The following is a 25530-nucleotide window of genomic DNA, read 5'->3' as shown; positions in this document are numbered from 1 at the left end:
CCCTAATCACTTTGAGTGGGAGCTATGGCGCTTGCGACGTTCTTGCTTGTCTTGTCGGCGATCGCCGGGATTTCATCGCTCGAGGATGCGTTTCTCCGCGAGATTTCGGCGGCGCGGCCTCGGCACCAGGCCGAGCAGATGATCCGGGCTATGAATTTGCTGCCGCATGTCGACGATTCCGCGGAGGATTCTTCTCCGGAGCTGGAAATGTCGGTGGAACGTCTTGTGGAGCGCCGGGTTGAGCTGGGAATCAAGGGCGATTCCGAGTCCGAGGTCACGGTGGAGGATCTTGGACACCATGCGGGATATTTCAAGCTGGAGGGCACGCACTCCGCGAGGTAAAGCGATTTCTTTCCATCTCTTGCGCGCGATGAGAGAATACGCATGGCAGGATGTTCTACTTCTTCTTTGAGTCGCGAGGGAATCGATCGAAGGACCCTCTTGTCCTTTGGATGACCGGCGGCCCGGGCTGTGGCAGCGAGGTCGCTCTCTTTTATGAGAATGGGCCGTTTCACATCGCCAAGAATCTATCTCTCTACTGGAACAAGTATGGCTGGGACAAGGTGAGATACTTGATAGACAATTGGGTTTCTGTCTCGTTTCGGTAGAGAATGTGGTTTCTTTTCGGCGATCTCATGCTGCTTTTGCCAGGTTTCCAACATCATCTTTGTCGATCAACCAATTGGAACGGGATTTAGCTATAGCAGTGACGTTCGAGACATCAGGCACGATGAGAAAGGCGTGAGCAAGGATATGTATGATTTTCTCGAGGTACTTTCACCACATTTTTTTTCTCTTCGTCTACTATGTATGTTTCCTTCTCTGTCATGAACAGGCATTCTTCAAGAAGCATCCCGAGTATGCTGACAGGGATTTCTATGTCACCGGAGAATCTTACGCTGGCCATTATATCCCCGCTGTTGCAACTAACATCCACGATCACAACAAGAAGAAAGATGGCATCACCATCAACCTCAAGGTCGGTCGTGTGGAACATTTAGTACGTTATCGTGGATCGGGTACTTTTAATTGTTGCAGGGCGTGGCAATCGGGAATGGGCTTACACAGCCGGAGATCCAGTACGAGGCTTATGGTGACTACGCGTTGGAGATGAAACTCATCAATGAGGACCAATACAAGAAGATCAGCAAGATTTATCCGGTTTGTAGCGTGGCTGTCAAGCTCTGCGGTGAGTTTGTCACTCTGGGAATGAAACGATGGCTTATAATGTGCGTTTTGCAGGAGAGAAGGGGACTGTGACTTGCCTTGCAGCTTTGCTTATCTGCCAGACGATTTTTCAGTCCATCTTATCTATAGCTGGTAACATAAACGTAAGCATCTGTTCGGTTCTGGAAATGTCAGCTATGGTTTTAACGTTTCCCTTCGCAGTACTACGACATAAGGAAGCCATGCGTGGGCCAACTTTGCTACGACTTCTCGGCCATGGAGGAGTTCCTCAACCAAGATTCCACCCGAGTCGCCTTGGGTGTGAGGAACCGCACCTTCGTTTCATGCAACCCCGTGGTCCACGAAGCTATGCTCGTCGACTGGATGCGAAACCTGGAAGTGGGAATCCCAGCTCTTCTGGAAGATGGCATCAAGCTACTCGTGTACGCAGGCGAATACGATCTCATTTGCAACTGGCTCGGTAAGCTACCATTTCACTCATGAACAGCCCCGTCGATAAGTTCGTTTCTAAAATGCAGGAAACTCTCGCTGGGTCACTGCCATGGATTGGTCCGGCCAGCAATCTTACGCGGAGGCATCGTGGGAGGATTTTAGCGTGGATGGCGAGACGGCAGGCTCGGTCTCTGGCTATGGTCCCTTGACCTTCCTCAAGGTATGTTTCTACAAACATCTGGTTCATTTTCTAGTTCTTTTGCTTAGTAGTTCTTTAGATGATAGAACTCTAGTTCTATAGTTCTAGTTCTTTAGATGATAGAACTCTAGTTCAATAGTTCTAGAGTGTTCTAGAGTGAGTTTTCTTTGACTTGGCAAGTTCTAAAGAACTTTTCCTCAGGTCCATGACGCGGGGCATATGGTGCCGATGGATCAACCAAAGAACTCGCTGGAAATGATCTCGCGATGGATGAAAGGAGATTCGCTTGCTAGGGGAGAAGAAGAGATGGCCATGGACGAGGAGGCTTTCTTGGTAGAGACCTTTTGAGAAGAACGTAGCGCACCTGGCGTGAAGAACAGAGTCCCCTGTTTTAATCAAAGGAGGCGTTTGGAGTTCGATTCCTTGAGTCTAGTGTAGGGTTTGGGGAAACGCAGCGTGTTGGAAGAGGAGAGGCGCGAATCAATCAATGCTCCAGGGGTTCACGAGCGCTGCCCAGGGATTCGCGAGATTTACCAGTGGCGCCTCATGTCTGCCAAGATCGTGAGCGCTGCCAAGCAAGCTGAGTTACTCAAGGAGCAGGGAAATCTCTACTTCAAGAAGGAGCGCCTCTCAGCTGCGATCGATGCCTACACCGAGGTACGCTGCGCTGCTCTTGATCGGGAAATCGCTCCAGTGGATCGGTATTTCGCGTGTGTTCCAGGCGATTACGCTGTGCCCGGACGTTCCAGTCTACTGGACCAATCGCGCGCTGTGCTATCAGAGAAAGGGGTAGAGTTTTTTCTTCTCTTTGTTCCTAGTGAGGAAGCGATTGTTTTGGCAGTGACTGGGAGAGAGTAGAGGCTGATTGCTGGAAAGCATTGGAGCTTGACAAGGCTTCGGTCAAGGTTGGTGAGTAGCTTTAGCGTTCTAGAAAGCTTCAAATCTACTGTGTTGTGGGATTCCAGGCTCATTACATGCTGGGACTGGCCTTGCTGAATAGCCAACACTATGCCGAAGCTATCAAGCAACTCGAGAAGGTAGAACGCAAAGAACATCCTTTTTCACTTCTTTTGAAGATCTTCTTCTTTTCGTTTCTCTCTCGCAGGCTCTTGACTTGGGGAGAGGTGCCAATCCCGCGGCTTACATGGTCGAGCAGATCTGGCAGGAGCTTTCAAAGGCGAGGTACACGCAATGGGAAGTCGCGACCGCCGCAAGGCGGGCAAAGCAAAAGGAGATAAGGTACTGTGCAGTGTGATTCGTGGCCGGTTTACGAGTCAGATGGATCCATTTATCAGAGAAATGTGTGAAGTCGCAGCAAAACGCGAGTACGATGAGGCGGTAGCCGCGAGAGCAGCGGCCGAGACTCCAATGGAAGACGACGACATTGTTGAGAGTGACGAGAGCGAATGGAAGGCCATCTCTAGATTGCGTGAAATCTATCAAGAAAAGCTTCGCACCATCGCTGATATTTTCAACAAAGCTGCCGAATCAGATATCCCGTCCGAGGTACAGACGTTTTCGTTTTCTAAGATCAATCCAACACGCGATTTCTCTTTTTCACGTCTAGATTCCAGAGCACCTATGCTGCAAGATCACCATGGACGTGTTTAGAGATCCCGTGATCACGCCCAGTGGAGTGAGCTACGAAAGAGCCGTCCTCTTGGAGCACCTGAGAAAGGTTGAGAAGAAACTCCTCTCTTTTCTTTCTCTGAAAAAGTTCTTCACAGGTTGGCAAGTTCGATCCATGGACAAGAGCGCCCTTGGAGCCGGAGCAAATAGTCTCAAACCTGGCGCTCAAGGAAGCAGTGCAAGCGTATATGTTAGATCATGGCTGGGCTTACAAGCCTTACTATTAAACTCCATTGCTTAATAACGGGGTTTAGCGTTTATAGCAACAAAGACGTAGACCATGGTTTCCTTCGCTGCTGCCTTCTCTTCCTTCCACTGCGAGTCCAAGGCTGTGTTTCACTGTTATGGCGTTCTTGGGGACGAGGATTCAAAAACGATGACAATCGGATCCAGTCAACGCATAGAGTAGATGGCTATCAAGTATAGGCCTAAGAGAGAAGCCATTCATCAAGTTCTCGATGGCTAGCTGGTTCTCGTAGCGCGCTGGAAAACTTTGTTTGCAAGTTTTTCACCTTTGGGATACGAGGGATGGTTTGCACAATGAAGTTTGAAACTCCTTGCTCCACGGCATGTTGTGGATCAAGGCGGTAAACATTTTCAGTGTCATCCCCGGACTCTTCAAGTCTGAGCAAGCTTGTCCTTTCAAACGTCCCCGAAAGTGAACTTCCATTCTCTCAGCAACAAGAGCATTGGCTTCTCTCAGCGGCAAGGTTGCTCCCAAGTTCAAAGAGGAGGGCCAACAGAATCCTCACGAGTAATGACATGAGCGGAGTGGCTGAGGGAACCTATGTTGTTTCCTACCAGTGGATTGCCATGAACTACCCATGGAATGGTCAGGGTCTTAAAGCGGAACATAGTACTCTGAAGCTCTGTGAAGGGCTTCTGCACATCATGTGTGGCAATAAGATCATCTCTGAAGCTCCGGACTCTCCATGAATGTGACATGTGCATGAAATTCGAAGGGTAGTTTCACTAGTGACACCCAACGGTTTCCCAAACATAAGGTATTTCTCTCACTAATTTCGATCGATGGTGGTTTTGTGTAGGCACTTATTCAAGCGAGATTATCTGCGCTTTGTATGCTGCGAATGGGGCCTTAAAACTGTCCTTATAGTTTCATCGAATCCATTGATCATCCATTGAGCCCGGAAGATCTCCACATTTCCAGATCTCTTGCAGGTTTTCTGATTTTCTTGGCTGGATTCTTGCTTACAAAATTCCCTTGTCAATTGAATTTAAGCAGGTTGGTCTTGCATATGGAGGAGCTGACTTTCTGGATTTTGACGAGGGAAAACGTTGGTGCTCTTCACTCTCAGTTGAAATAAGCTTTAACAAAATTGTTATTATGTAAAGTCTTTCACACATGGACATTAAGAATGAATCAGATTAACAAATGAAAAGTTATTAGTGGAAGTTTTTCTGCCACCCAGGCAGCCAACAGCACTACTGTTAGAGATTCTCAGTGGTCAATGCGCTTGGTGTGCACAGCGAGTTAAACATTGTGACTTTTGTTGGAAAAGCCACTCAAAAAGTGTCTAAAAGTTTCTTTTAAGCGACTTTTAAAGTGAGATCCATCCTCTAGAAAAGCCTACGGAATTTAAAGGTGGCAATTATCCTCTTCGAGATTACAAAACACCTCACACAACTCGTTCAGATCATGGCCCATCCCTCAATAGTGGCATGCAAAGCAGAAAGCTCCAGACCTTCTACTTGTAACCATGCTTCACCCGATATTCATACGTTAGCTTTGGCTGGTCGTGCTTGTAGCCCCGCATGAGCGCCGAATAGAAGCCACGGAGAAGGAAAATAACCTGGCAATCGCAGGTTTCTGGGCTCACCAAGAAGGAGAACTTGAAGCCTGGCCCATCATAAATCTCCCGCAGCGCCGTCACTTCGTCGACTTCCTCCTGCGAGAAGCTGCTGCTCCTGTCAGGGGGCCATTCCTCGCCTCTCACGCACCAGTATAAACGGTTCCCACGTTCATCCATGGGCCCGAAGGTGCCCTTGGGAAGCGTGGCTGCCGAGTGATCTCCGTTGGTAGGGCAATACCTCTTCCTGCATCTGTCGGCCATCGGAACCTTGGGGACCGTAGCCGGAAAACCCTAAACGAAGGGCGTGATCTAACGGCTGGGATTCGACATGAAAGTCATTTCCTATTTTCTACGTGTATCCCGTCCTGGAATCCTGCGCCAAGTTCGGTGTCTGTGCAAAACACTCCGTGATTTCACTTCTTTTTCCTTTCCTTTGAACTTGCTTGAGCTTTCGTGCTGCTCGAATCGCGTTGCGCCTTGGTGTTATTTGGAGCAGTTCAGCTCTTTGCGAAGCGCTTAGAGGAAGTTTCTTGTAGGGATTTTCCTTTCTCCACCCATTCTTCCCAATCCCGACTCTGGTGTTTTTGTTTTTTTTTTGTTTTTCTTTCCTGCCCAGGATAGACAAGAGCGTGATGGAGCATTTGTAGAACCGCAGCAATGGAGCTCAAGAACAATAATTTGGGCAATGGAGCTCACGAATGTTGTAGCGTTGGAGATTTTGTTTCGCTGGATGAAATCTAGCTCCCTTGGATCACCCTTGGCCTCGAGTACACATTTAGAACCGTGATGGAATGGAAGGTTTTCTCCAACCACCGAGTCATAGAACCTTGGGCAGTTAACTCGTGAAGACCGGCTCGAATCTTCATAACGAACATTTTAGAGACGTTTTGATTGGTATAAAACCAAACACTTATCCTTCGATTTATAGGGGCTTCTCAGCTCAGCGCATTTCAAGTTTCTTAGATCTAGAGGAGAGGGTGTAAGGGCGCTGCTGAGATGGAGCACAGGTACAGCAGCTGCCACTGCTCCTCCACAGCAGTGGAAAGCTTTGCCATGGCGCTGGAGGTTAATGGCTGGCCGTGATCACGGAGCAAAAGCGGTTGTTTGCTGAGGTCTTTTTTTTCATTTAGCTCGTCATATTCACTTGAGCACTAGCTTGATAGCATCCTCGACCATCCCAGGCCTACAGAACCCAGCAATATCGTGTGGTGATGGCGTTTGGAACATTTAAAGTATATATACTTTTGTGTGTAAGAAGATAAACAAGAAAACAAATAAGAAAACAATACAGTTTTTTCACATGACAATACAATCATAGAAACAAGAGAATGAGAATATAACAATGGCTTAAATCATGTAGTAGTATGGGTATAAAACTCAATTTTCCCCTTCCTAAAAAATATCATCCAAATTATAACCAAAACTTAAAAATACTTTCATCCTTAATTTCCCATAAAATAGTTATTCCACTGAATTAACATCTGAATTGTCTTGTAGCATATTTTCACCATCCTTTGAGTAAAAACATCAGCTAAACCAACATTCCTAACATCAATTTCTAAGATTTAAATGATGGGACTGATCCATGACATCACTAGAGTGTAAACATATTTTAAACTTGATCACATGGAACAGTGGATGAATTTTCAAACTAGTGAGCAAGTTTAATTAAGTGTAAACAAGATCTTTGAAGTCCCCTGAAGACAACTTAGCACTACCACCTTTTTTCAAAGACTTGACAACTTAAAGAAAATCTTATCACCTCCATCAAGTTGGCAAAGTTGAACATAAGCAACCTCAAGAACAAGACAAGAAGTTGGCTAATAAGTATTGTTGTTATCAAATTTCTCTTGCATATCCTCAAGGAAATCATAGGCAAGAGACATTTGAATGGAACTTAAACTCAAACCTACAGGAAACTTTGGTTCATAGCACCATGATATGAGATATGCTAATAGCAGATTATTAAACTTTATTTTGAGGAAATTAAAGTAAAGGTAAGTATCTTTCCCATACAAGTCAAGTTTTCTATAAAATAGATCAACATATCTTCTTCAATCTGCCCATTTGCTTGTACTACTCATGCTTAATTTAGTCTCTAACTTTTCAAAGATTTCCAAATTGAGGTTTTCTAAGAAGCTGCTACACAATAGATCACGCTAGTGGTCTAGTGCCCATTCAAGTTCAGATTTGGGGCATTCTCTTTATTGTAGCTCTGACTCTAGCAGTGAGTGCCAAATCCTTTCATCCCACTCTTCCACTGCCATCGCCCAGATGAGCTCTTCTACCAAGTCTAGCTCACCCCTCCCTTTGACACCGATCCAAGCACCACCCTAGCTGCGTGCGAATCTTAAATGGTTCTAGCATAGAGAAAGAAACATAGAAAAAATAATCCCCAGCAAGCATTTCATAATCTATAAGTGTCCATGAGTAAATTGATTTTTAAAGCCTTATAAAGTTTTTAAATAAACATCATTTACCAATTAAACACTAAAGTGAAAAGTAGAGTGCTGGTGGTGTCCGTAGAGCCTTGGCTGGAGGTGGAAGTTTCAGCCCTAGCTCACCAGCAAACTTGGTGGCGTTATTTGTGCCCCATGTTTTCTCTTGCTTGCTATCTTCTCGCCTTGCTTACTGACTTTGATGGATCCCAGAAAACTAAAGCCTATTTAAATTGTGACCGTTTGGATCAAACAGCGGTTTAGGCCAGTTAATACAAAATTCTTTTCCCCGTATGCCTCCTTTTTCAAGGAACGCCTCTTCTCTCTCTTGGAGCTCGCGATTAATCTGCCAAAACCGAGGAGCCACAAAGACTTTCGTCAAGAACAAGAGAGATTGATCCTAGACTGGAGGAAGACGATCACCCTCCAGCTTTGCAGCAGAGCAGCAACATTATTACCAATTTGAGTCCATTCCTAGCTGCTAACTTTCTCCCGGATCTCTGCCACCACCAGTCTCGTCAGCAGCAGCCCTACCACCAGCGCCGCCACCATCAGCGTGTAGAAAACTTTGTCCCAGCCGCTGGTGGAGAGATATCCTGTCAACACTGGCCCGACTGCCTCCCCAGCGATCCACACCCATCAATGATCGCAGTCACTGTTGCCAGAGCTCTCACGTCGCCCTTGAGTGAGCTGTGAGTTCCCAGGGCCATTGATGAGCATCCCTATGATCATCATTAGGGCGATGCTCGATGCCATCGACGTTGATCTATAACGGTGGTAGGCGCCGGAATCGCCAAGTCATGGGATTTTCACAGCTTGCTTAAGTTTTGAGTAAATTTGATAAACTTCAATGGCTCCAAAGTTTAAAGTCCCCCAACTTTTTCGTTCAAGTTTTCTTCAACTTGTTTTCTGACAGTCAATGGTGATAGCACTTGCAATGCTACTGAAACAGATTTCAGAAGAGGTTGGATGTCCAGAAACTATTTGGAGACCAAAAGATAGCACTATATTACAAAACTTCGAAGTTGATCGGACGGCCAAAACAAACACCCTGCCATCTATCCGTCAGATTGAATCTCATGATTAAGTTAGTATACTGAAAGCATCTCTCTCTCTCTCTCTCTCTCTCTCTCTCTCTCTCTCTCTCTCACTCTCACTCTCACACACACACACACACACACACACAGCATTCTTAGGAGCGTGATTGGTAAGTGCAAACTTTGTTCCCGATCTCTCTTGCCAAAGCACGTAAGTTTAACGCCAGAAACCTCGAGAGAAGTGTTGAACTTTTCAACATCATGAAGTATACCGTTGATCTGTAGTAGAAAGCCAAATAATTGACAATAAACTAACATAACAGAGAATAAAAATATTTTAATACTTATTGTCGACTTTCTAGCCCGAGATTTGAAGAGACCATGTTTGAGCTTGCTCCTAAGCTCTTGAGGTTCTATTTTCAATGCCTCGGCCCATTCTCTGACTGTTGGTTCACGTCCAAGCTGCTCGCTCATGTTGGTAAACAAGCTGTAATTTAGCACACAAGTCAGCATTGCCTCATATATCTACAAAAAATGTACCTTGAATTCCCACCTGAAAACCATTGATAGCTTCCAGCTCCTTGGCAACAGACATTAGAGTCCTCCTAGATACTTGTGGACAATACAGCTTTTCTCGATCCCGCTGGAAAGATCTCTGTCATCTTCCATTTCGTTTTTGCTCTTCTCTGCTACCTGTGCTCTTTTCATCATTTGTTTGCACGTCCTAAAGGTAACCTCCCCTCTAAGTCGTAGAAAGAAGTTCATTGACTTGCAATCCCGTTTGTTCTACTTTTTCTGTTCTTTCAATCCTCGTGATTACTATAAGGCAAAGAATTTCCAGCTAAGAGAATAAATTTCTATGACATCAGTGGAAGACGTACCATGGTAGAACTAGGCTCCAAAGCCGCAGATTTCATTTAAATGATCCAATTTTGTGAAGCATTCCCTCCTCAAGTGACATCAAAACAAGAGGTGTTTGGAAATTAGATACTTCTTCCTACTTGGATGGCACACGATAAAATAAACCTCCAGTCCAATGGAAGGCAATATTTGTACAGTGCCATCGCTCCCATTTCCTCATTTACAAACTGCCATAGCCAAAAGGTTTTCGTTAGCACGGTAAACCTCAGCTGCTGGTTAAGACTGATCAAGTGGGGATAGCTCCGTCAGACTGAAAATCTGAAGGCCGCATGTTCGATCCACGCTCACCCCATAATTTTTTTCATCTAAGAGAAGTTGACACCATCCTTCTCTGAGAGTCAAGTTTTTATTGGCAACACATGACAAGGTTTTGCATTGGTTATTGGATGTTCCAGCAAGAACACCACTGCCCGAGGTACTCATCTAGATTATGAAGGGCAGATCTATCCTTCGCTTCTGTGCCCTGCATGATCGTTGCTTGTCTTGTGGAGAAGAAAAAAATGTCCTAGCTAAGAAGAGACTTGTCAAATAGAAACGAGTTCACAAAGAGGTGTTGAAAAAATCAATCCTCCTCACAAGCTTCATCCAAACATTGTCAAGATGATATCACAAGGAGTATCAAAGACAACTGTGTTTTGAATGCATTTTTTTGTGATATGTAGAATACCGAATGGCGGTGTGATTCTCCAGCTTCATCCCATAGTCAAAATGCTCCTCATCGTAACAATTGCTTCATGATCACACTGAGAAAACTAAGAACTTACCAGTCGGCTGGCAGACTTGTCCTCACCCTGAGCACGGCCCAGGGTCCAGCGGTGGCTTGTACAGCTGCACGAAACGAGGAGAGAGCACAGCATCATAACATGACTTGCAAATACGGAATATCCAGCAAGCTGAAGCTGTGAAGTCCGCTGGAAATTGCCTCAGCGACAAAGGCCCCAAGCGACGGGGTATTCACGGAATTTATATGCTAGGGCACTGGTGGCTCTCTTAGTACTCGTTTTATATTTGAATTCGAACTTACCCCGATGTGAGCATCAACGTAGACACGATCCACTAGTTCCTGGAGACTAAACTTATTCAGAAGAATAATTCCTGATAACTAGATCTTTTACCTTCACCTGTGATATCCGGAGACAACTATTATGGTACTCTAATAATAGTTTGACATAAACCAGATGCCCTTTTTTTAGCTCTTCTAATCAAGAGAAAACTCCTTGTAAACTATAGTAATTTACTGACTCTTATGAGAGCAACAATGGAAGATATCGTGTCATTTGGGTGGTGCCACGCATTGGCTTTTAAAAGTTGACTCCCTTTGAGTCTTGCCAACTCTTTTAGTTGTGGAGTCTACAAGGAAAGACAGAGAGTGTAGTACGAACAAAGATTAAGCACTCAAAGCCAGTTGCAAGTGTTCCGAGTCTAGTCTGTGGTGGTGATGGCCATAGGAACCGTGATCATCCTCATGGTTGATGAGAGGAATTCGTGCTCAAAAAGTCCATACCAGTCGTCATATCAGCACAGACTTGACAAGAAAAGAAGAAAAAACTTCTAAAGTTATTGATGGAAGAAGAAAGAAAAAAAAACATGTATCACTTGACTGCATGCCATGCAGGTCATGGAAAATTTGAGACGCTTGGGTGCTGGGAATCTCTGGGATGCTTCTTCTCACCAGTTGTGGCATTGCTTGCTGGAGAGTCACAAATAAAGGAGAACAAAAGAAAAAGAAAGAAAAAGAAAAAAAGAACATGATGATGCCTGTGGCCCATGGGCTGGCCGGAGCAAGAGAAATGCCGCCATCAGAACCGTCCTTGACTGGGGCCACAATATTTAAAATCTATTTAATTTCTCAATTCGTTTAAAAATAACTATATTATCATTATATATGTAGGAAAGTTTTAGTAGAAAAGTTAATATAATTATTAAAATGTTAAATTTATAATAACAATTGTTAGTAATGAAAATAACCAATGTAGTTGTATTAATAATATTTTACATGACATTCAATACAAACATTTCTTTTTCAACGTGCAATCAATTAATTGTATACAATGTTTGGAGGGTTTGGTTTTAGATTTAGGGTTTAGGGTATAATTTAAAGTCTACATTGTATCCTAAATCATTAATTACAGACTTTAGAAGGTAAACTTGTTATAAAAGGTGTTATTACATTTTTTACCAGGATAGTGAGATTCTTACCTTTTCAATATTTCAAATTGATTTTTTTTTTATATAATTAACATTGTGGAGAGTTTGCTTGAACTTTTTTTAAAGTGCTCAACATTATCTTGCCTTTGGGTTAAAGAAGTCACTTTTATTCTTATTTATGCTTGAAGTCTGAAAAATTGGTGTAGCAATAAGAACAGAATCTAAGAATCTAAGTTCATCATTATGAATAGCCTCTTCTATAAATTGATACTTTTCCAGTTTAAAAATCTTCATTTCTTTGATTGCAAGATGAAGATTATGCTAGTTTGTTTCCTTTTGATAATTCTTGGCTACTATGCTACTCCTATTTTTCAAGGCTACTACTTCAACACTCCAAATGAATCTTGCGATCAGCAGGACAGAGTCTGCACTGGTAAAATGTATGGGAAGCTTAGTGGTCACAACTGCAAAAACAAAGGTGGGAAACATTATGGATATCGAGGCGATTGTCTGAAAATCAACCAAGCAATGGGACTTGAGGGTGGATGTTGCTACTTGAGCTAAATCACTTAGAGACATTAACATGGTGATCAGGATGCAAGAAATTTCATAAGTTATTTGTATCAGCCAAATTCCAAAATGTTAGTAGTTTTTGCATCACACCACTACTTGCCTGTTAAGGCTTGGCAGACAGGCTGGGTAGCAACACATAGCTGCACTCAATATCCTCGTTGTACATGCAACAAGTATACCACTTGGACAGAGTAAAGTCGTATGCAACAGGAGGCCACACCCCATGGCTTTCCTTCCTGTAGAAAGCCGAGATGAAAATAGTGTCCTCGACCAGCCTCACAGTCATATCCTTGTCCCCGCCTGACAAGCAACAACTGGGTCCAAACAGGTCCTTGGACAGAACCCGGGACACCAACACCCACGTTGAGCTTTCCTGTTTCATCTCCCAGATAGCCACTCCAATGTCTTCACCTAACTTCTCTGGATCGAACAGGAGCGATGCCCAGTAGCATTTCCCCTTGTACATGAAGGCACCAATGTATCCATAAGACCAGTTTGCCCAGCTCTCGTCTTCCTGTTCTTGCTCGTTACGTGCTGGTGGTGAGATAACCACGTGAGACCAAGCTCTGGAATGTGGATCGTAAGCTGTGAATATGTTCTCCCCAGTGTAGAAGAAAGCACAGCCTCGTAGAGGTGATCCCAATGAGTTTGACGTGCTGAAGAACGGGCCCTCATGCCAAGAACAGGAATCCGAGTCATACTGCAGCGAGAAGATCCGACCATCATCGTCATCTTGCCCCGGGGCTTCAACAGGAGTGATCTGGTTCTTCTGGTACAGTATCACAATCTGGTAAGAGCTAGTGACCACATCCGTTTCCATGCCGATGTAAAGATAGGCCGGGCGTGCACGATGCGCAGAGGCAATTGCAGGAGGAAGTGCCTTCCACGCGTCGGTAATTGGATTCCCCACAGCTAAAATCATCGAGTCGGTGTGTTCCATGAGCATCCCACACACAAGTCCGTTGGAAGAGCACAAGCCCACGAAGCGCGAACCCGACGGGCCTAATGGAAGACTGCATCTCTTGCGCTGGAAGCGATGTGGATGCCAAAGCTCGGCGTGATTCTCCAGCTTCATCCCATAGTCAAAATGCTCCTCATCGTAACGAAGCTCCCTACAGAGACGCTGATCACGCTGAGAAAACAACGAGTCTCGCTTACCGGTCGGCAGGGAGACTCGTCCTCACCCTGAGCACGGCCCAGGGTTCCGGTGGCTTGTACAGCTCGATGAAACGAGGAGAGAGCACAGCATCATACCAGGACTTGCACACTGCCCGCAGTATGAACAAGTCTGGGAGATCCAGCAAGCTGAAGATGTGGAGCACGAGCGATGGCTCCGTGAGGCGCTCGAAATTACCGCAGCGACCTTCGTCCTGATCAAAGGCGCCCCATCTCCCCATTTTCTCGCTCATAGACAGAGCTTTAAAACACTAAAGCGTAACTTTCAACGCCTTTCCTTCTACGTGGAAAAGAGTACGCTTAAAGACTGAAGTCCTTGCGAATGCGCCTTGTCCGACCTAAGCAAGCAACGCCCCAGTTGTGTTGACACGTCCGGAGCTTGAGACACAACCTCATGTACGATGTCTTTGGCTCTCTCGACAGCATCCCTACATATGCAAAACCAAAGTTGCAAAATCAAGTTCCAAATCTCTATATACTTGCCTGATGAGCATATCGGGTGTCATGGAAACTACCACCTGTGTGACGTGCCTTTGAAAAAATGGCAAGTAACATGTTTGAGGGTCACATCTTGCAGCCATCGGTGGAGAAAAATATGTGTAATGTTTTGTCATCCAAGTTTCAGGTAAGGAGCTACTTGGTTTTCTTTTTTATCCTCGCTGACCTTTACATGACTAGTCCACGTGAAGAGTCAGGAGTCTTCACTGGTTCACTGTGTTACGCATATGTACATTCCATTCTGTATATATGATGATGAATCTTGAGCACCATCACATTGACATGCTTTGATTGTGAAGGGCATTTTTTTTGTCTTTTGAAAGTCTTACTTTTGATCTACCTTTCACCTTGAAAGTTTTAAGAAATGTATTAAATTTCAAAAGCAAGCTTTTTATTTGATATAACCTTTCAAGTATAGTTAAAGCTCAAAATGTACTTTTTGACATTTTCCTTTCTAAACTCAATACAACATGAACACTTTATTGTCTTAAACACCAACTCTAAAAAACCAAAGATAAATCAATTGTCAATCCTCTTTAAATTGTAAAGCATTCCCTCTAATTCCCTAGAAGAATTATTGGTTAAAATAGACTGTTTGATATTCTTTTTGGGCCTTCCCATCCTAGAATTGCTCGGTGCTTTGTGTAGATGAAAATTTAGCCCTATTTTAACTCTATGTTAATTCTAAGGTTCAAAGTGTGGACCATTCTTAAGCTCATGAGATGAAGAGTTAAGCTAAATGAACATAAGATAGGAACTTCTATGTATTTCTTGTTGAGCATATTTGGCTTAGCTTTTAATTCTTTTTTGTTTGTCTTGCATTGGCTTCACAAAAACCTTCACATATTGAGACTAATCCTTTATATGCTAAATGATAATTTACCATATCTATTAAATACCTATATTAGTTCTATTTGGTCCCATTGGCTATTTATGGAAAGTGTTTAAATTTACTAATTGGGTATATCTACGGAATGGTGAGATTATTTTGAACACAACAATATTATTCCCATATCCAATTTTGCAATCTAGCATTATTCCATATTTAGTAAGTTTTCATAATTGTTCTAGAGACTAACTCCTAGGATTGGGGTGAAAGCCCAAAGCTTGCATTCCTTTAGGGGAAGTTGTCAGGAGTTTCAATGTATAGTAGGGATAGTGGGTAGGTTGGGCATAGCCAACTAATTTAAGGTATAATTTAGTTCTCACTTGTGTGTTTGTTTTTATTTTATATCCAACTTGGGTATAATTTTAACTTATATACCATACTAACTGGTGGAGTACTTATATATTTGCGTTAGGCTACTAATATGTTAAAATTGTGCTAAACTCTATTTAGCTCCATTTTGCATGTTGGTCCTGACATTGGGATGTTAGATGCTCTAAAACTGTTCCAAACTACTCTATGCTTTTATCCTTTCATTCTTTGGATTGAACGTTTTGGAGTTATTCTGTGCTTAACTTCCTTCACTCTTAGGCTTTATGTTGAAGAGTTTAGCTCTATCCCTTTATTCAATGGCCCATTTTGAAACTCGGTTTACCTTTGGACACATGGCATATGGTACATGGTATGTGGAGGGTTTAAGTTTTGCTTTATGGTTATTTTTTGGTAAATCATTATAAGATAAGAGTGAAAATCATGTGCGCTACAACATCACATTACAATATCACACCTCTGAAAGACTACCATAAAATAGTTTTTGAGATGGTAAAAAAAAAAATGGAGACACATGAGTATTATGGGTAGTACTACAAAAGAATAATCGTAGGTAATGAAAAATATATTTTTTATTAGTTATATAAAGTATACCAAGTTTATATTATCGATAGAGAATAAATATTAATAGTCTTGGCCAATCTAGTTAGCTCAAAAAATCTTCTGTAATTTAGCAATAGTAAGTCTTTTTTGGTGTATATGAATGTCCATTTTAGGATCTTGGCGTAAGGTGTTGATAAAGATGTAGTACATATGCTTGCATGGAGCATATGCCTTCTTATATTCTTTGCACTTTGAAAAATTTAGGCATATGCAAGAAGGAAAGTTTTGAATAGCAATTGTGTACTCTCCACCCTTTATTTTGACTATATATTCTTTTGCATGCACAATGATGTACTTTGTGAAGAGAATCTCACACTCAAGCAAGCTTATTTTACTCTATTTTTTCTTGGAGATGGTACTAATAAATTTAACTGCTTTACCTTTTCTTGTAAGCCTCTTATGCATCTATGTGGGAATAGTGCCAATTCTGTCAATTATGTCTTTAATTCTCCTCCTCTAAAGATTGAAATCAGATTTCTCAAGGCTTTCAATTTCATTCAAGATGAGCATAACCCTATTAACAATTAGCCATTCTTTATGTACTATATTAGATTTCATTATTATAGTGTCTTCAAGTTGCTTCATATAGTTAGCATTGGTGTTGCAATAATACAGCCAGCACCATCTCAAAAACGCTACTTGCTTTTGTTCCCTATGGAAATATGGGGTTAGAAGAGAAGTAAATTTGTCATTACGAATTCAAACTTAACACTTGCCCCTTAGAAGCATCCCCACACACTTTATATATTGATATTTTTGGTGCTTATTGCCTTGGCTTCATATTATGGCAAATAATTTCAACCTATTGTAATGCACTCTCTTCATTAGCCATTTGAGGTGGCTTAATTTGGAGGTGGTGTTTTAAAGTATAATGGTACTCAACATTATGTTTGTGAGAGCTTTTTGCTCCAAATGCTATGCCAACATTTTCACCAGCAAAGGAACAACAATGCTTTGAGTAGATAGTTTTCATATCACTAATAGAAGCCCGGGGAGAGTACTCCATAAATATGCTATAGATCATTTCCTCAATTGTAGTTGTTACTATTCAGCTTGGTGAAGTCATTTTCCTCTTCATTTGATCATATAACATCTTAATGGAAGGCTCTATTCCCACATATCTTCCTTCCTCAAATGGCAATGTTTTTGAAGACTACTTTATAGCACATATTAAATCTAATAGACATGTTTTATATAAACTCATCTTCCCTTTCTTTACCTCAGAGGAACATCAACTCCAGTGTTTACTCTCATAGAGATTCACAGTTGGAATGTATACAAGGTCCTTAAGTGGTTGGTCATAATGAAAAAGGTGATATTAAAAGGCAATAAAAAGAAAAGAAGAAAGAGAAATTAATCTGAAAAGTGATGTTCCCACTAGAACATCCTAATTTCCCACCATCTAACCATGACTCAAGTTAAGGTAAACAACTTGTGTTTACATAACCATCTTCGTGCCACCACATCTAGATTTTATTTGCCTTTGCCTCATGTTCCTTTTCAAAGGATGCAACTTGTCATTGTTTATAGAATTCCTTAAACACTGCTTAAAACTCTAGTTTGATAAGGTGGTAATATTGGTTTAGGTTTAAGTCTAGTGGAACTTATAAGTCCTTTCATGACCTTTTAAGGGTTGACCATTCCTAAAAAGTACTCAAACACCATTCCAGTTTGCATTAGACCCACTTGCCATGAAACCACAAAAGTTCATAAGCTTATCAATTCACTTTAGCACAATATTGTAGAGAAACTTCCAAAATACAAAATGCTCAAAGAACGAGCACGAAGCAAGTAATCAGTGAGTCTCTAGAAAAGGGACACAAAAGGACCAACACATGATATGTGGAGGAGTCTGAGATGGACCTGATATGGAGTCTAAGATGGAGTCTGAGATGGACCTGAGATGGAGTCTGAGATAGACCCAAGATGGAGTCCAAGATGGAGTTCAAGATGGACCCAAGATGGACTGACATGGAGTCCAAGATGGAGTTTGAGATGGACCTGAGATGGAATCCAAAGTGGAGTCCAAGATGGACTTGAGATGGAGTCTGAGATGGAGTCCGAGATGGATCTGAGATGTACCCCTGAAATGGAGTTTGAGATGGAGTTTGAGATGGAGTTCGAGATAGAATCCGAGATGGAATTTGAGATGGACCTGAGATGGAGTTTGAGATGGACCTGAGATGGAGTCTGAGATGAATATCCAAAAGTATAGCAGAGAGAGTGTGGGGGTTGCCCAGTGGAGCTAGTTTGGCCAAGAAAGGCTAGTGTGACCCAGAAAGGCTATGCTCACGTGCTAGATGATAATATATCCACTGAGGAGTCTAAAGCTAGAGTGAATACAGACAGACAAATAGGGTGGTTTGGTGAAGTGTTTAAAAATCAACTCTAATTCCTCTGGGAGATTGAATGGTCGATGCTCCCAGTCCAAACATAAGTGGCACTACCTACTTGGATACTTAGTGTGGCTCAACAAAACCTCACTCTAGCCCCATGGCTAGAGCACCCAAAGGTGGAAGGTGGGGAGAGTACCCATGAGGCTTGCATAGGGCCACGAAAAGTCCTAAATTATGGAAAGGAAAAGGGGCAATCCTCTAATGTAGTGATCAAAGATATGATCACATAGTGAGGAAGTCCCAAAGGATAATAAAACTTAGTGGTCGAGCTAGTGGGCCTTGACCCAGTGGTAGTGTTGGCAAATACGACCATGGAAAGAAAGGGACTTGGTGGGGACTGAAAAAGGGATATTGGGGAAGGTTGTTTTTCATGTTTGCAAGCATTCTAAGGATGCTAAGGAGTGGATTTGAGATGATCACTCATGGACAGCCAACTCAGTTTTTGAGAGATGGGACTGTGATGCAAGTGGTGTTGGACCACTAGTGTGGCAAAGATGAATAGACATGGCCTTAGTGTAACAAGCTGATATGTCGGTGGTACCGTTGGGTGTTGGTCATGGGATCAGACATGTAGAGCACTTGGACCAAGTGCAAAGGTTGAGTGGCATAGATGCCATTCTCAAAGGTAGCAAGCCTTAAGTCTGGAATAGGACTTATGAATGTTATAAGTAAAAATCCTCTAAATGGTTAAAGGTGTGGTTAAGTGACTAAAGTAAAATGGAAAATTTAGTCGCTTACAATCTATTCAAGAGACAAGATCTACACTAAAGGTAGGGTTCATTGTAGACATCTTGAAACGATGGGGTGCTTTTACTTATTGACAACTTGGTCTAGAAACAACTTTTATGGATGAACTCATATAGACAAGTTCGTTTTAGTTCAAGAATGAAGTCAAATTTTTATCACAACTTCCCTTCTCAAGATTCACACATCCAAGATTTTATCTTAAACAATATAATATGAACAAAAGATATTATTGTAACATATAAAATACAACAGACATATCTCCTTAAGTTAGTAGCAAGTTATACATGTCATAGTAAGTCCTGCAAGCTAGCCTTGTTTAATTAAGTCTTTTGCCAATACAGATTGAGTAAGGTGCTTGCGATAAAATCCTTAAGGATGATCTTCTGAACATACTTTGGGGTTTGTAGATGAGTTTTTCACAGCCTCTTTCTGCACAACATCTTTAAAATGGTTGAAAGAACTCCTTTATATCCCTTTTTGCATTGGATATACATATATGCTAATATGCATTATAGCTTTTTTAGCCACTCCATCCCGAGGAAAAAAGTAATATATTCTGGCCTTGTAGATGGCATAACATATAGGAGCATTTTTGCATAATCGGCACTTGAATATAACAGCAATGGTATCATGGGTAGAAAGATTGTTGCAAACCCTTAAAAAATATGGAATTTCTACAATAATCTCAATTGTATACTTCATCCACACAATCCAAATACCTGCTATAGTGAACTATAGATATTGTGCCTTTGAAATGCTAGAAGTGTGTAATCTTGATCTTACAGTAGTTACAGATATCCTACTCCTCTTTTGTTTGGAACTAATATTGTTGATAAAATGTGGTAGCTTGAAAAAGATGTTGCCATTGTAATGGGATGGAAGCTCACTCACGAGCCTATATAGAAACAAGTGCATATCAATTGAAAGGCGGGAAAGCTGGAAAATACTGCTAACAACTTTGAATATTATTGAAGATGGAGCTAGTGGATTTGAGGTCAATACTAGCATAACTCCTCCACTTGAATTGAAAGAGGAAGAAGATATCCTTCCTTGGGATTTCAGAGTCCAACTTACATCTTAAAAGTTTGCACTTAACTTTGTGTTGTTGCCAGGTTTATCCCATGTACAAGGTGTTCATAGAGTTGGATCTAGCAACAATACACATCAAAGTAGTTAACAAGTTTACGAGCCCCAAGTTGGATTTCGAGCTAGTGAGACTAGATTGCACAGTCAAGCCAAAAATTCGTGGTCAAACCACAAATCTATGCTCTTCCTATTTTACTAGAGATCCAAGAACTCGAATCTCCTTGGACTTGGAATTCTATAAATCCCATTATTCCTGTATCTAGAAGAATTTAGAAAATGTATAGCAACTTTGAATGGCACCTCATAAAGCTTTCAAGATTTTCAAAAAGCCTATAAAACCCCATCCTTCTTAACAACACCAAGATTTGGGTGAACTACCTTAGACAGCTCTACACTCAGCAAATAAGAGACTTAATCACTTCCCAATCACAAGCCCCAATCCAATTCAATGAAGATGACAGTCTTGCTACTATTGATCGCCTTCACAAATGAAAAGCCTTAAATGCCTAGGGTCTCATAGATGAATTACTCCAAGTATATGACAAGGAGTTCCTTGCATATATATTCCACCCAATCTTTGAACCAGTAATAAATGAAGGTTTTCCTCGGGCATAGACAATGAATTGTGTGGTTCCTGTCTACAAATTTGGAGATCCCATGATCCCAAAAAATTACTAAACTATTACGGTGAACTCTATCTTCTCCAAGTTATTTACAACCATTTTAGAGGGTCATCGAGTCTCTTAGAGTGAGACTAACTCCAAATGAGCTACTGTAGATCATCTACGCTATAAATTGTGTATACAAATGATATATCAATTGTTTTGTTGCTTTATGGACTTTTGCAAAGCATTTGACATAGTCCCACAAAAGGAATTATTTCAATGACTTTAGGAGTTAAATACTACACTAGAGCTTGACTACACTAGAGCTTGTACATGCTATTCAATAGCTCTATGTAACAATTTTTGTAGAATATCCAAAAAGTCACAAATGGAATGCACAATAGGTGTCTAAGCAAGGGTGTCCTTATCCCCCATGTTGTTTGGATTGTACATTGATGCATTAGAAACACTTCTTCACAATGAAGATCTTTCTACTTATACCTCCTCCTATATGCAGATGATTTTTACTCTTGTTTTCCACAACTTAACAAAGCCTCTAATGCTAGTTAGACTTGCTCATGACCTTCTATTGCACTACTAATTTATCTATGAACTTTATAAGATATAAGTCATGGTATTTAACCATCCGCAACCAAGATCCATTTGATGAGTTTGTCAATACAAAAAACCATTATATGTTCTTTCTTCATTAGGATTCTTTGTCATATTTTAAATATATAAACTTGCCACCCTTTAAATGTGTAAAAGTGTCTTTTGAAAAAACCTTTAAGTAAATATTGGTGATAAAGGAGTTAAAGTCAAGAAACTCTTTAAGCTCATCCAAGAAAACACTATATAACTTCACAAATGAGATAAAATTCACTATTTTAGACAATCCATTAGCCATCATATTACCACCTTCATATTTATACCGAATCTTAATAGATAGTTTTTGCAGGAACTTTTACTAATAAGAAAAGTGGCCTTTTGACCACTAAAATATTGGAGAGATTGATAGTTTGAATTTATATGAAAGTTTGATCTATGTTATTATTCCTTCACAGTAACAATCATGTCTTATATAAATAATGTTAAAATTGTCACTTATATATGCCAAAGGATGCCCAACTTGAAGCAAAATGGATCCAATATATAACATGTCATTTATATTTATCTAAACCATAAAACACTTCTTAGGATAAAAAAAATCCTCAACACTAAAGCAACATTATTTCAATTGTTGAGAAAACATTTAACACTTCTCATCCCAACCATGAATAGTAATATACTTTAATGTGCTTTAGAGAAAATCATTCAAGAGAATAGCTATCTCTAGGAAGTCTTTTATAAACTGTTAAAAAAATTTAGCCATACCAAAGAAATTACAAAGATTATACATTATTGAAAGCATAAATCAGTCAATTATGATCTCACACTATATAATTAAATAAAATGTTTTAGATATTTAATAAATTAACTTCAAATAGAACTTATTGTCTGTCAAAAGTTGCAAAACTCACATCTCATATTCCTCCATAAAGCTACTAAAATATCATCAAAATAATCAATTGCAAACTTCTCTAAGTAAAGTTATAAAACTTGATTCATCAACTTCTAAAATTTATAAAAATATTTGTCAAACCAAATTGGCATCACTAAAAACTTATAATTACCCATACTTGCCTTGGTGGTCATCATTGTATATTCCTCATCCACTCAAGTCAGCCCTTAGAACATTGAATACTCTTAGAATATTCATGTGATTTATGGTCTAATTAGATTGGAAAAGCACGCTATTTGTCTGTGGAGGTAATAGAAAAGTAAAACTACAAATATTTCTTCATTTTACTCCTCCCCAATGTGGTGAGTCACTTCTCAAGCATGCCATCTGGAAGGCAGAGAAGAAATGTTATGAAGAAAGTATAACATTTCTGTCTACATTTTAATTGGTAGTTTTTTCCTACGGAGCTGAAGTGATTGTTTCAAATCCAAAGGCAGCCTCCAATGTGGATCTTGTCAAGTTATGGAGTTGTAGGTGATAAAATTTCTTTCCTCTTGGTGGCTCATTTAACGTTTGTCACTCTTTTCATGTGAAATTTCTTTCTACTAACCTGCATGCATGACCTGATCTGATCAACACCATAAAACAAAGCTATGAACTCTGCTCTTGCAAAAGGAATCATGAGATTGCAAGCTTGATTCACAGGTTAAGGTACGAGTTTTCTAAGAAGCAAACTGCCTCTGTGGCAGAAGCATTCCAGGTGGGAGAAAGCTCTTTTCCATCCAGCTTATGTGATTGCGTTCCAGGGAGTGTGGTCGCCCAAAAGCGGGGGAATGTGGATCTCCTCGAAGAAGGTAGAATCAACCTCTTTGAATCTGCGGAAGAGAATGCTGACCATCTACAACTCACTATTGGGAGTCCCAGTTTGTCTCAAAGCCCACCCGAAAACTTTGCGATCCTCTTGACTTGTAACCAATGAGTTTTAAAAGAAGTTTCAGATCAGTCAATGACAATGGAGAGGCATGTCAAACCTCCATCACCTTTGTGGAACTCTGAAATGTTGGCTGGAATGACGCGCTCGGCAGAGTTTGCGTACAACTCGGCCAGATCGCTTCCGCAAGGATAAGCAGACGGATAGACGAGCGTGTTTCCCACCCAAAGGAGATTTGCCGCGCCTTGGTGTGGAGTAAAGACGCAGTCGCACGAATCCATGGAAGCCTTTCGGATCAGCTCGAGCATCTGTTTGGCGTGGAAGGTCTCCTCGGCCAGAAAAGAGTTCCGGCCAAGCGGAGACAAGACTGCAAGCCAGCAAAGCAGCAAGAGACTTTAGAAAACAGAAAGAATACCAGTACCTGATTTTAAGTGCAAGGTTTCAGCAACGTCGATTGGAACAACAGGTATTGGAGAGAAGGCCCGTGCCAGTGCCTCGATTCCTCTCGAGTTTGTCCTCCTAATCAAGGAGATGTAAAAGAGTGAGTACTGAGTTCACCTATAGAGAGGTGCCTTACATGCTCTTTCCAACAAAGAGGGTGTTTTGGACGTAGAGAACATCGCCACCATCAATGGTACCGGGAGGCTCGACGTTGTGAATCTCGAATCCAAGATTTCTAAGCTCTGCCTCCACTGCTTCGACTTCTCCACGCCTCAAACTTGCTCCCTGTTATCGTGAGTTCACTGACTATCTGTGATAGATACGATAGATAACTCACAGGACGAGTGATGAGAGCTTTGGATCCAATCACGACCGCGGTGTCCTCGATGAAAGGGCAGTCGGGGAACTCGTCCATCGGTGAGAGCTCCACGACGTGATCGACGAGCTCTGGACTGGAAAACACGAAATGTGAGAAAATGGAAGCTCGATCGAGAAAGAAAACGAGGGACAAGAGAACCTCTCAGGATGTTCACGTAATCCGAATGCTGCTTTCTCGCGAGCTCCACATCGATCGCCGCCTCAGGCTTCTCCATCGTAATGCAGCTGGAGAAAGTGTGTGGAACTCCACGGACGAGCGCCAGGCGTGGCTTGCTAGAGTTCGTTGGCACCGCGCCAGCTGCTGGACAGGAATGAGCTGCTGGAAGCGAGATAATCGAGAATACCTGACGCCACGCATCTGGCAGGGCAAACATCGAGCGCGCGCGCCATAGCTTCCCCTAGAGCCCTAAAGATTTCCTCTAGAACCCTAAAAATATGAAATTGGGGGAAAATAGAATCTTTGCGAAATATTTCCTGTGATCCAATCGAGCGCGAATGAATCGAGCACGAATCGATCAACGCGATAGCTGAGATTTTAGAAACCATCTCTCATTACACAAATTACACGGTGTTCTTGGATCTTCTTCTTTCGCGCAGCTGTCTGTGATCCTCGTCTACCTGGGAGAGACGGTGATGTTGGCAGCGTCCACCACTAGCTTCCCATTCCTGAATTCGCTCACGGCAGCCAGCGGCCACACAAATCCCTTCCATATCAAGCTCGTCGCCAGCGGCACATCGATGATGATCTCCTTTTGCGTGGGCTTGGCCTCAGTGCTGACAGCGATCAAGTAGCTCCGCCCAACCCATCCAATCCATCCCGCGATGTAGAGGAAGATGAGCCCCGGATAGACGAACTCGCCCAGGTGCTGCTGATCGCCATCGACGATGAGATGGGGCAATCCATCCGCGCCACACAAGAGCCCAGCATCGCCATAGAACTTGAATCGCCGCTTGGTCTTCTCGATCGTGGCATTGATCGCCAGCGCCGGCGCGCTGTCGTCGGCGTAGAGCTTGAGCCGCGACTGGAGCTTCTTGATCTCCTTCTTCTCGCGCTTAGCAAAGGCCGCGGAATCCTTGCACTTGGTGAGGCCGGCTACATCCGCTGCTGCCTCGGGCGGCGCCGCCACGATTGGAGCGCTGCCGATGATCGCCGCCGCCGCCAGCGCAGCCGCCATTCTACCAGCATTGGATCTGGCCGCCTGCTGCTCGCCCGAGGTGGAGGACGCCTGGACGAGGAGAGACTTGGATCTCTTGGCGCTGCCGCTGCTGCCTCGAGGGGGCAATGCCAAACCCGAGAATGTGGAGCGCGAGGAGACATCCATGGCGGGGTTCTTCAAGCTGGAGAGGGCGACGGACGATGCTGCAGCCATGGTAGATGGATGTTGGTGGAGAAGAGCCCCAGAAACAGAGCAAGGAGATAGGATGATGGATGAATGGTAATCTTTGCTGCTACACGTGGCTGTGCTTGAGTGGAGCACACAGGATAGCTAGATCATGTTAAATTTTAAATTAGTACTAGCACTTACCTTTGCCTTCAAATCTGTTTTAGTCTATAGTTTAAAGGTACCATCAAGTG

General features: G+C 42.3%; 5 protein-coding genes across 7 annotated transcripts; 2 read left to right on the top strand and 3 right to left on the bottom strand.

The window, feature by feature from the left end:
• Positions 1 to 15: 15 nt before the first annotated feature.
• LOC9644675 (serine carboxypeptidase-like) lies at positions 16 to 2236 on the top strand. Its single transcript, XM_002983973.2, has 9 exons — positions 16 to 338; positions 392 to 563; positions 652 to 771; positions 836 to 979; positions 1039 to 1189; positions 1243 to 1331; positions 1390 to 1648; positions 1707 to 1840; positions 2021 to 2236. Exons 1-9 carry the CDS (start codon positions 25 to 27, stop codon positions 2165 to 2167), a joined length of 1530 nt encoding a protein of 509 aa, XP_002984019.1. The 5' UTR covers positions 16 to 24; the 3' UTR covers positions 2168 to 2236.
• A 95-nt stretch (positions 2237 to 2331) lies between these two features.
• Positions 2332 to 3740, top strand: LOC9644340 (E3 ubiquitin-protein ligase CHIP). 2 transcript variants are annotated; one of them, XM_024688960.1, is made up of 8 exons: positions 2332 to 2476; positions 2541 to 2608; positions 2661 to 2724; positions 2785 to 2856; positions 2925 to 3058; positions 3115 to 3325; positions 3387 to 3497; positions 3547 to 3740. In XM_024688960.1, exons 1-8 carry the CDS (start codon positions 2366 to 2368, stop codon positions 3673 to 3675), a joined length of 900 nt encoding a protein of 299 aa, XP_024544728.1. In that variant the 5' UTR covers positions 2332 to 2365; the 3' UTR covers positions 3676 to 3740. The 2 variants fall into 2 exon arrangements, with proteins under 2 accessions (XP_024544728.1, XP_024544727.1); XM_024688959.1 differs by having other exon boundaries at positions 2514 to 2608.
• Positions 3741 to 12399: 8659 nt separating this feature from the next.
• LOC9644339 lies at positions 12400 to 13773 on the bottom strand. Its single transcript, XM_002983843.2, has 2 exons — positions 13535 to 13773; positions 12400 to 13488 (listed from the first exon to the last, which is right to left on the bottom strand). The coding sequence occupies exons 1-2, from the start codon at positions 13771 to 13773 to the stop codon at positions 12480 to 12482; spliced, it is 1248 nt and encodes a 415-aa protein (XP_002983889.1). The 3' UTR covers positions 12400 to 12479.
• A 9392-nt stretch (positions 13774 to 23165) lies between these two features.
• LOC9644338 (N(G),N(G)-dimethylarginine dimethylaminohydrolase 1) lies at positions 23166 to 24523 on the bottom strand. Of its 2 annotated transcripts, none has more exons than XM_024689077.1 (6): positions 24299 to 24523; positions 24094 to 24255; positions 23914 to 24023; positions 23713 to 23861; positions 23557 to 23654; positions 23166 to 23502 (listed from the first exon to the last, which is right to left on the bottom strand). In XM_024689077.1, exons 1-6 carry the CDS (start codon positions 24498 to 24500, stop codon positions 23204 to 23206), a joined length of 1020 nt encoding a protein of 339 aa, XP_024544845.1. In that variant the 5' UTR covers positions 24501 to 24523; the 3' UTR covers positions 23166 to 23203. The 2 variants fall into 2 exon arrangements, with proteins under 2 accessions (XP_024544845.1, XP_024544846.1); XM_024689078.1 differs by having other exon boundaries at positions 24094 to 24252.
• On the bottom strand, positions 24396 to 25396 carry LOC9644674 (photosystem I reaction center subunit III). The gene has a single exon (XM_002983841.2). The coding sequence runs from the start codon at positions 25322 to 25324 to the stop codon at positions 24569 to 24571; it is 756 nt and encodes a 251-aa protein (XP_002983887.2). The 5' UTR covers positions 25325 to 25396; the 3' UTR covers positions 24396 to 24568.
• Positions 25397 to 25530: the final 134 nt, after the last annotated feature.

The sequence above is a fragment of the Selaginella moellendorffii genome, unplaced genomic scaffold (genome assembly GCF_000143415.4).
Source record: "Selaginella moellendorffii unplaced genomic scaffold, v1.0 SELMOscaffold_60, whole genome shotgun sequence".
NCBI lineage: Eukaryota > Viridiplantae > Streptophyta > Lycopodiopsida > Selaginellales > Selaginellaceae > Selaginella > Selaginella moellendorffii.
This window is presented reverse-complemented; position numbering and strand designations above follow the sequence as displayed.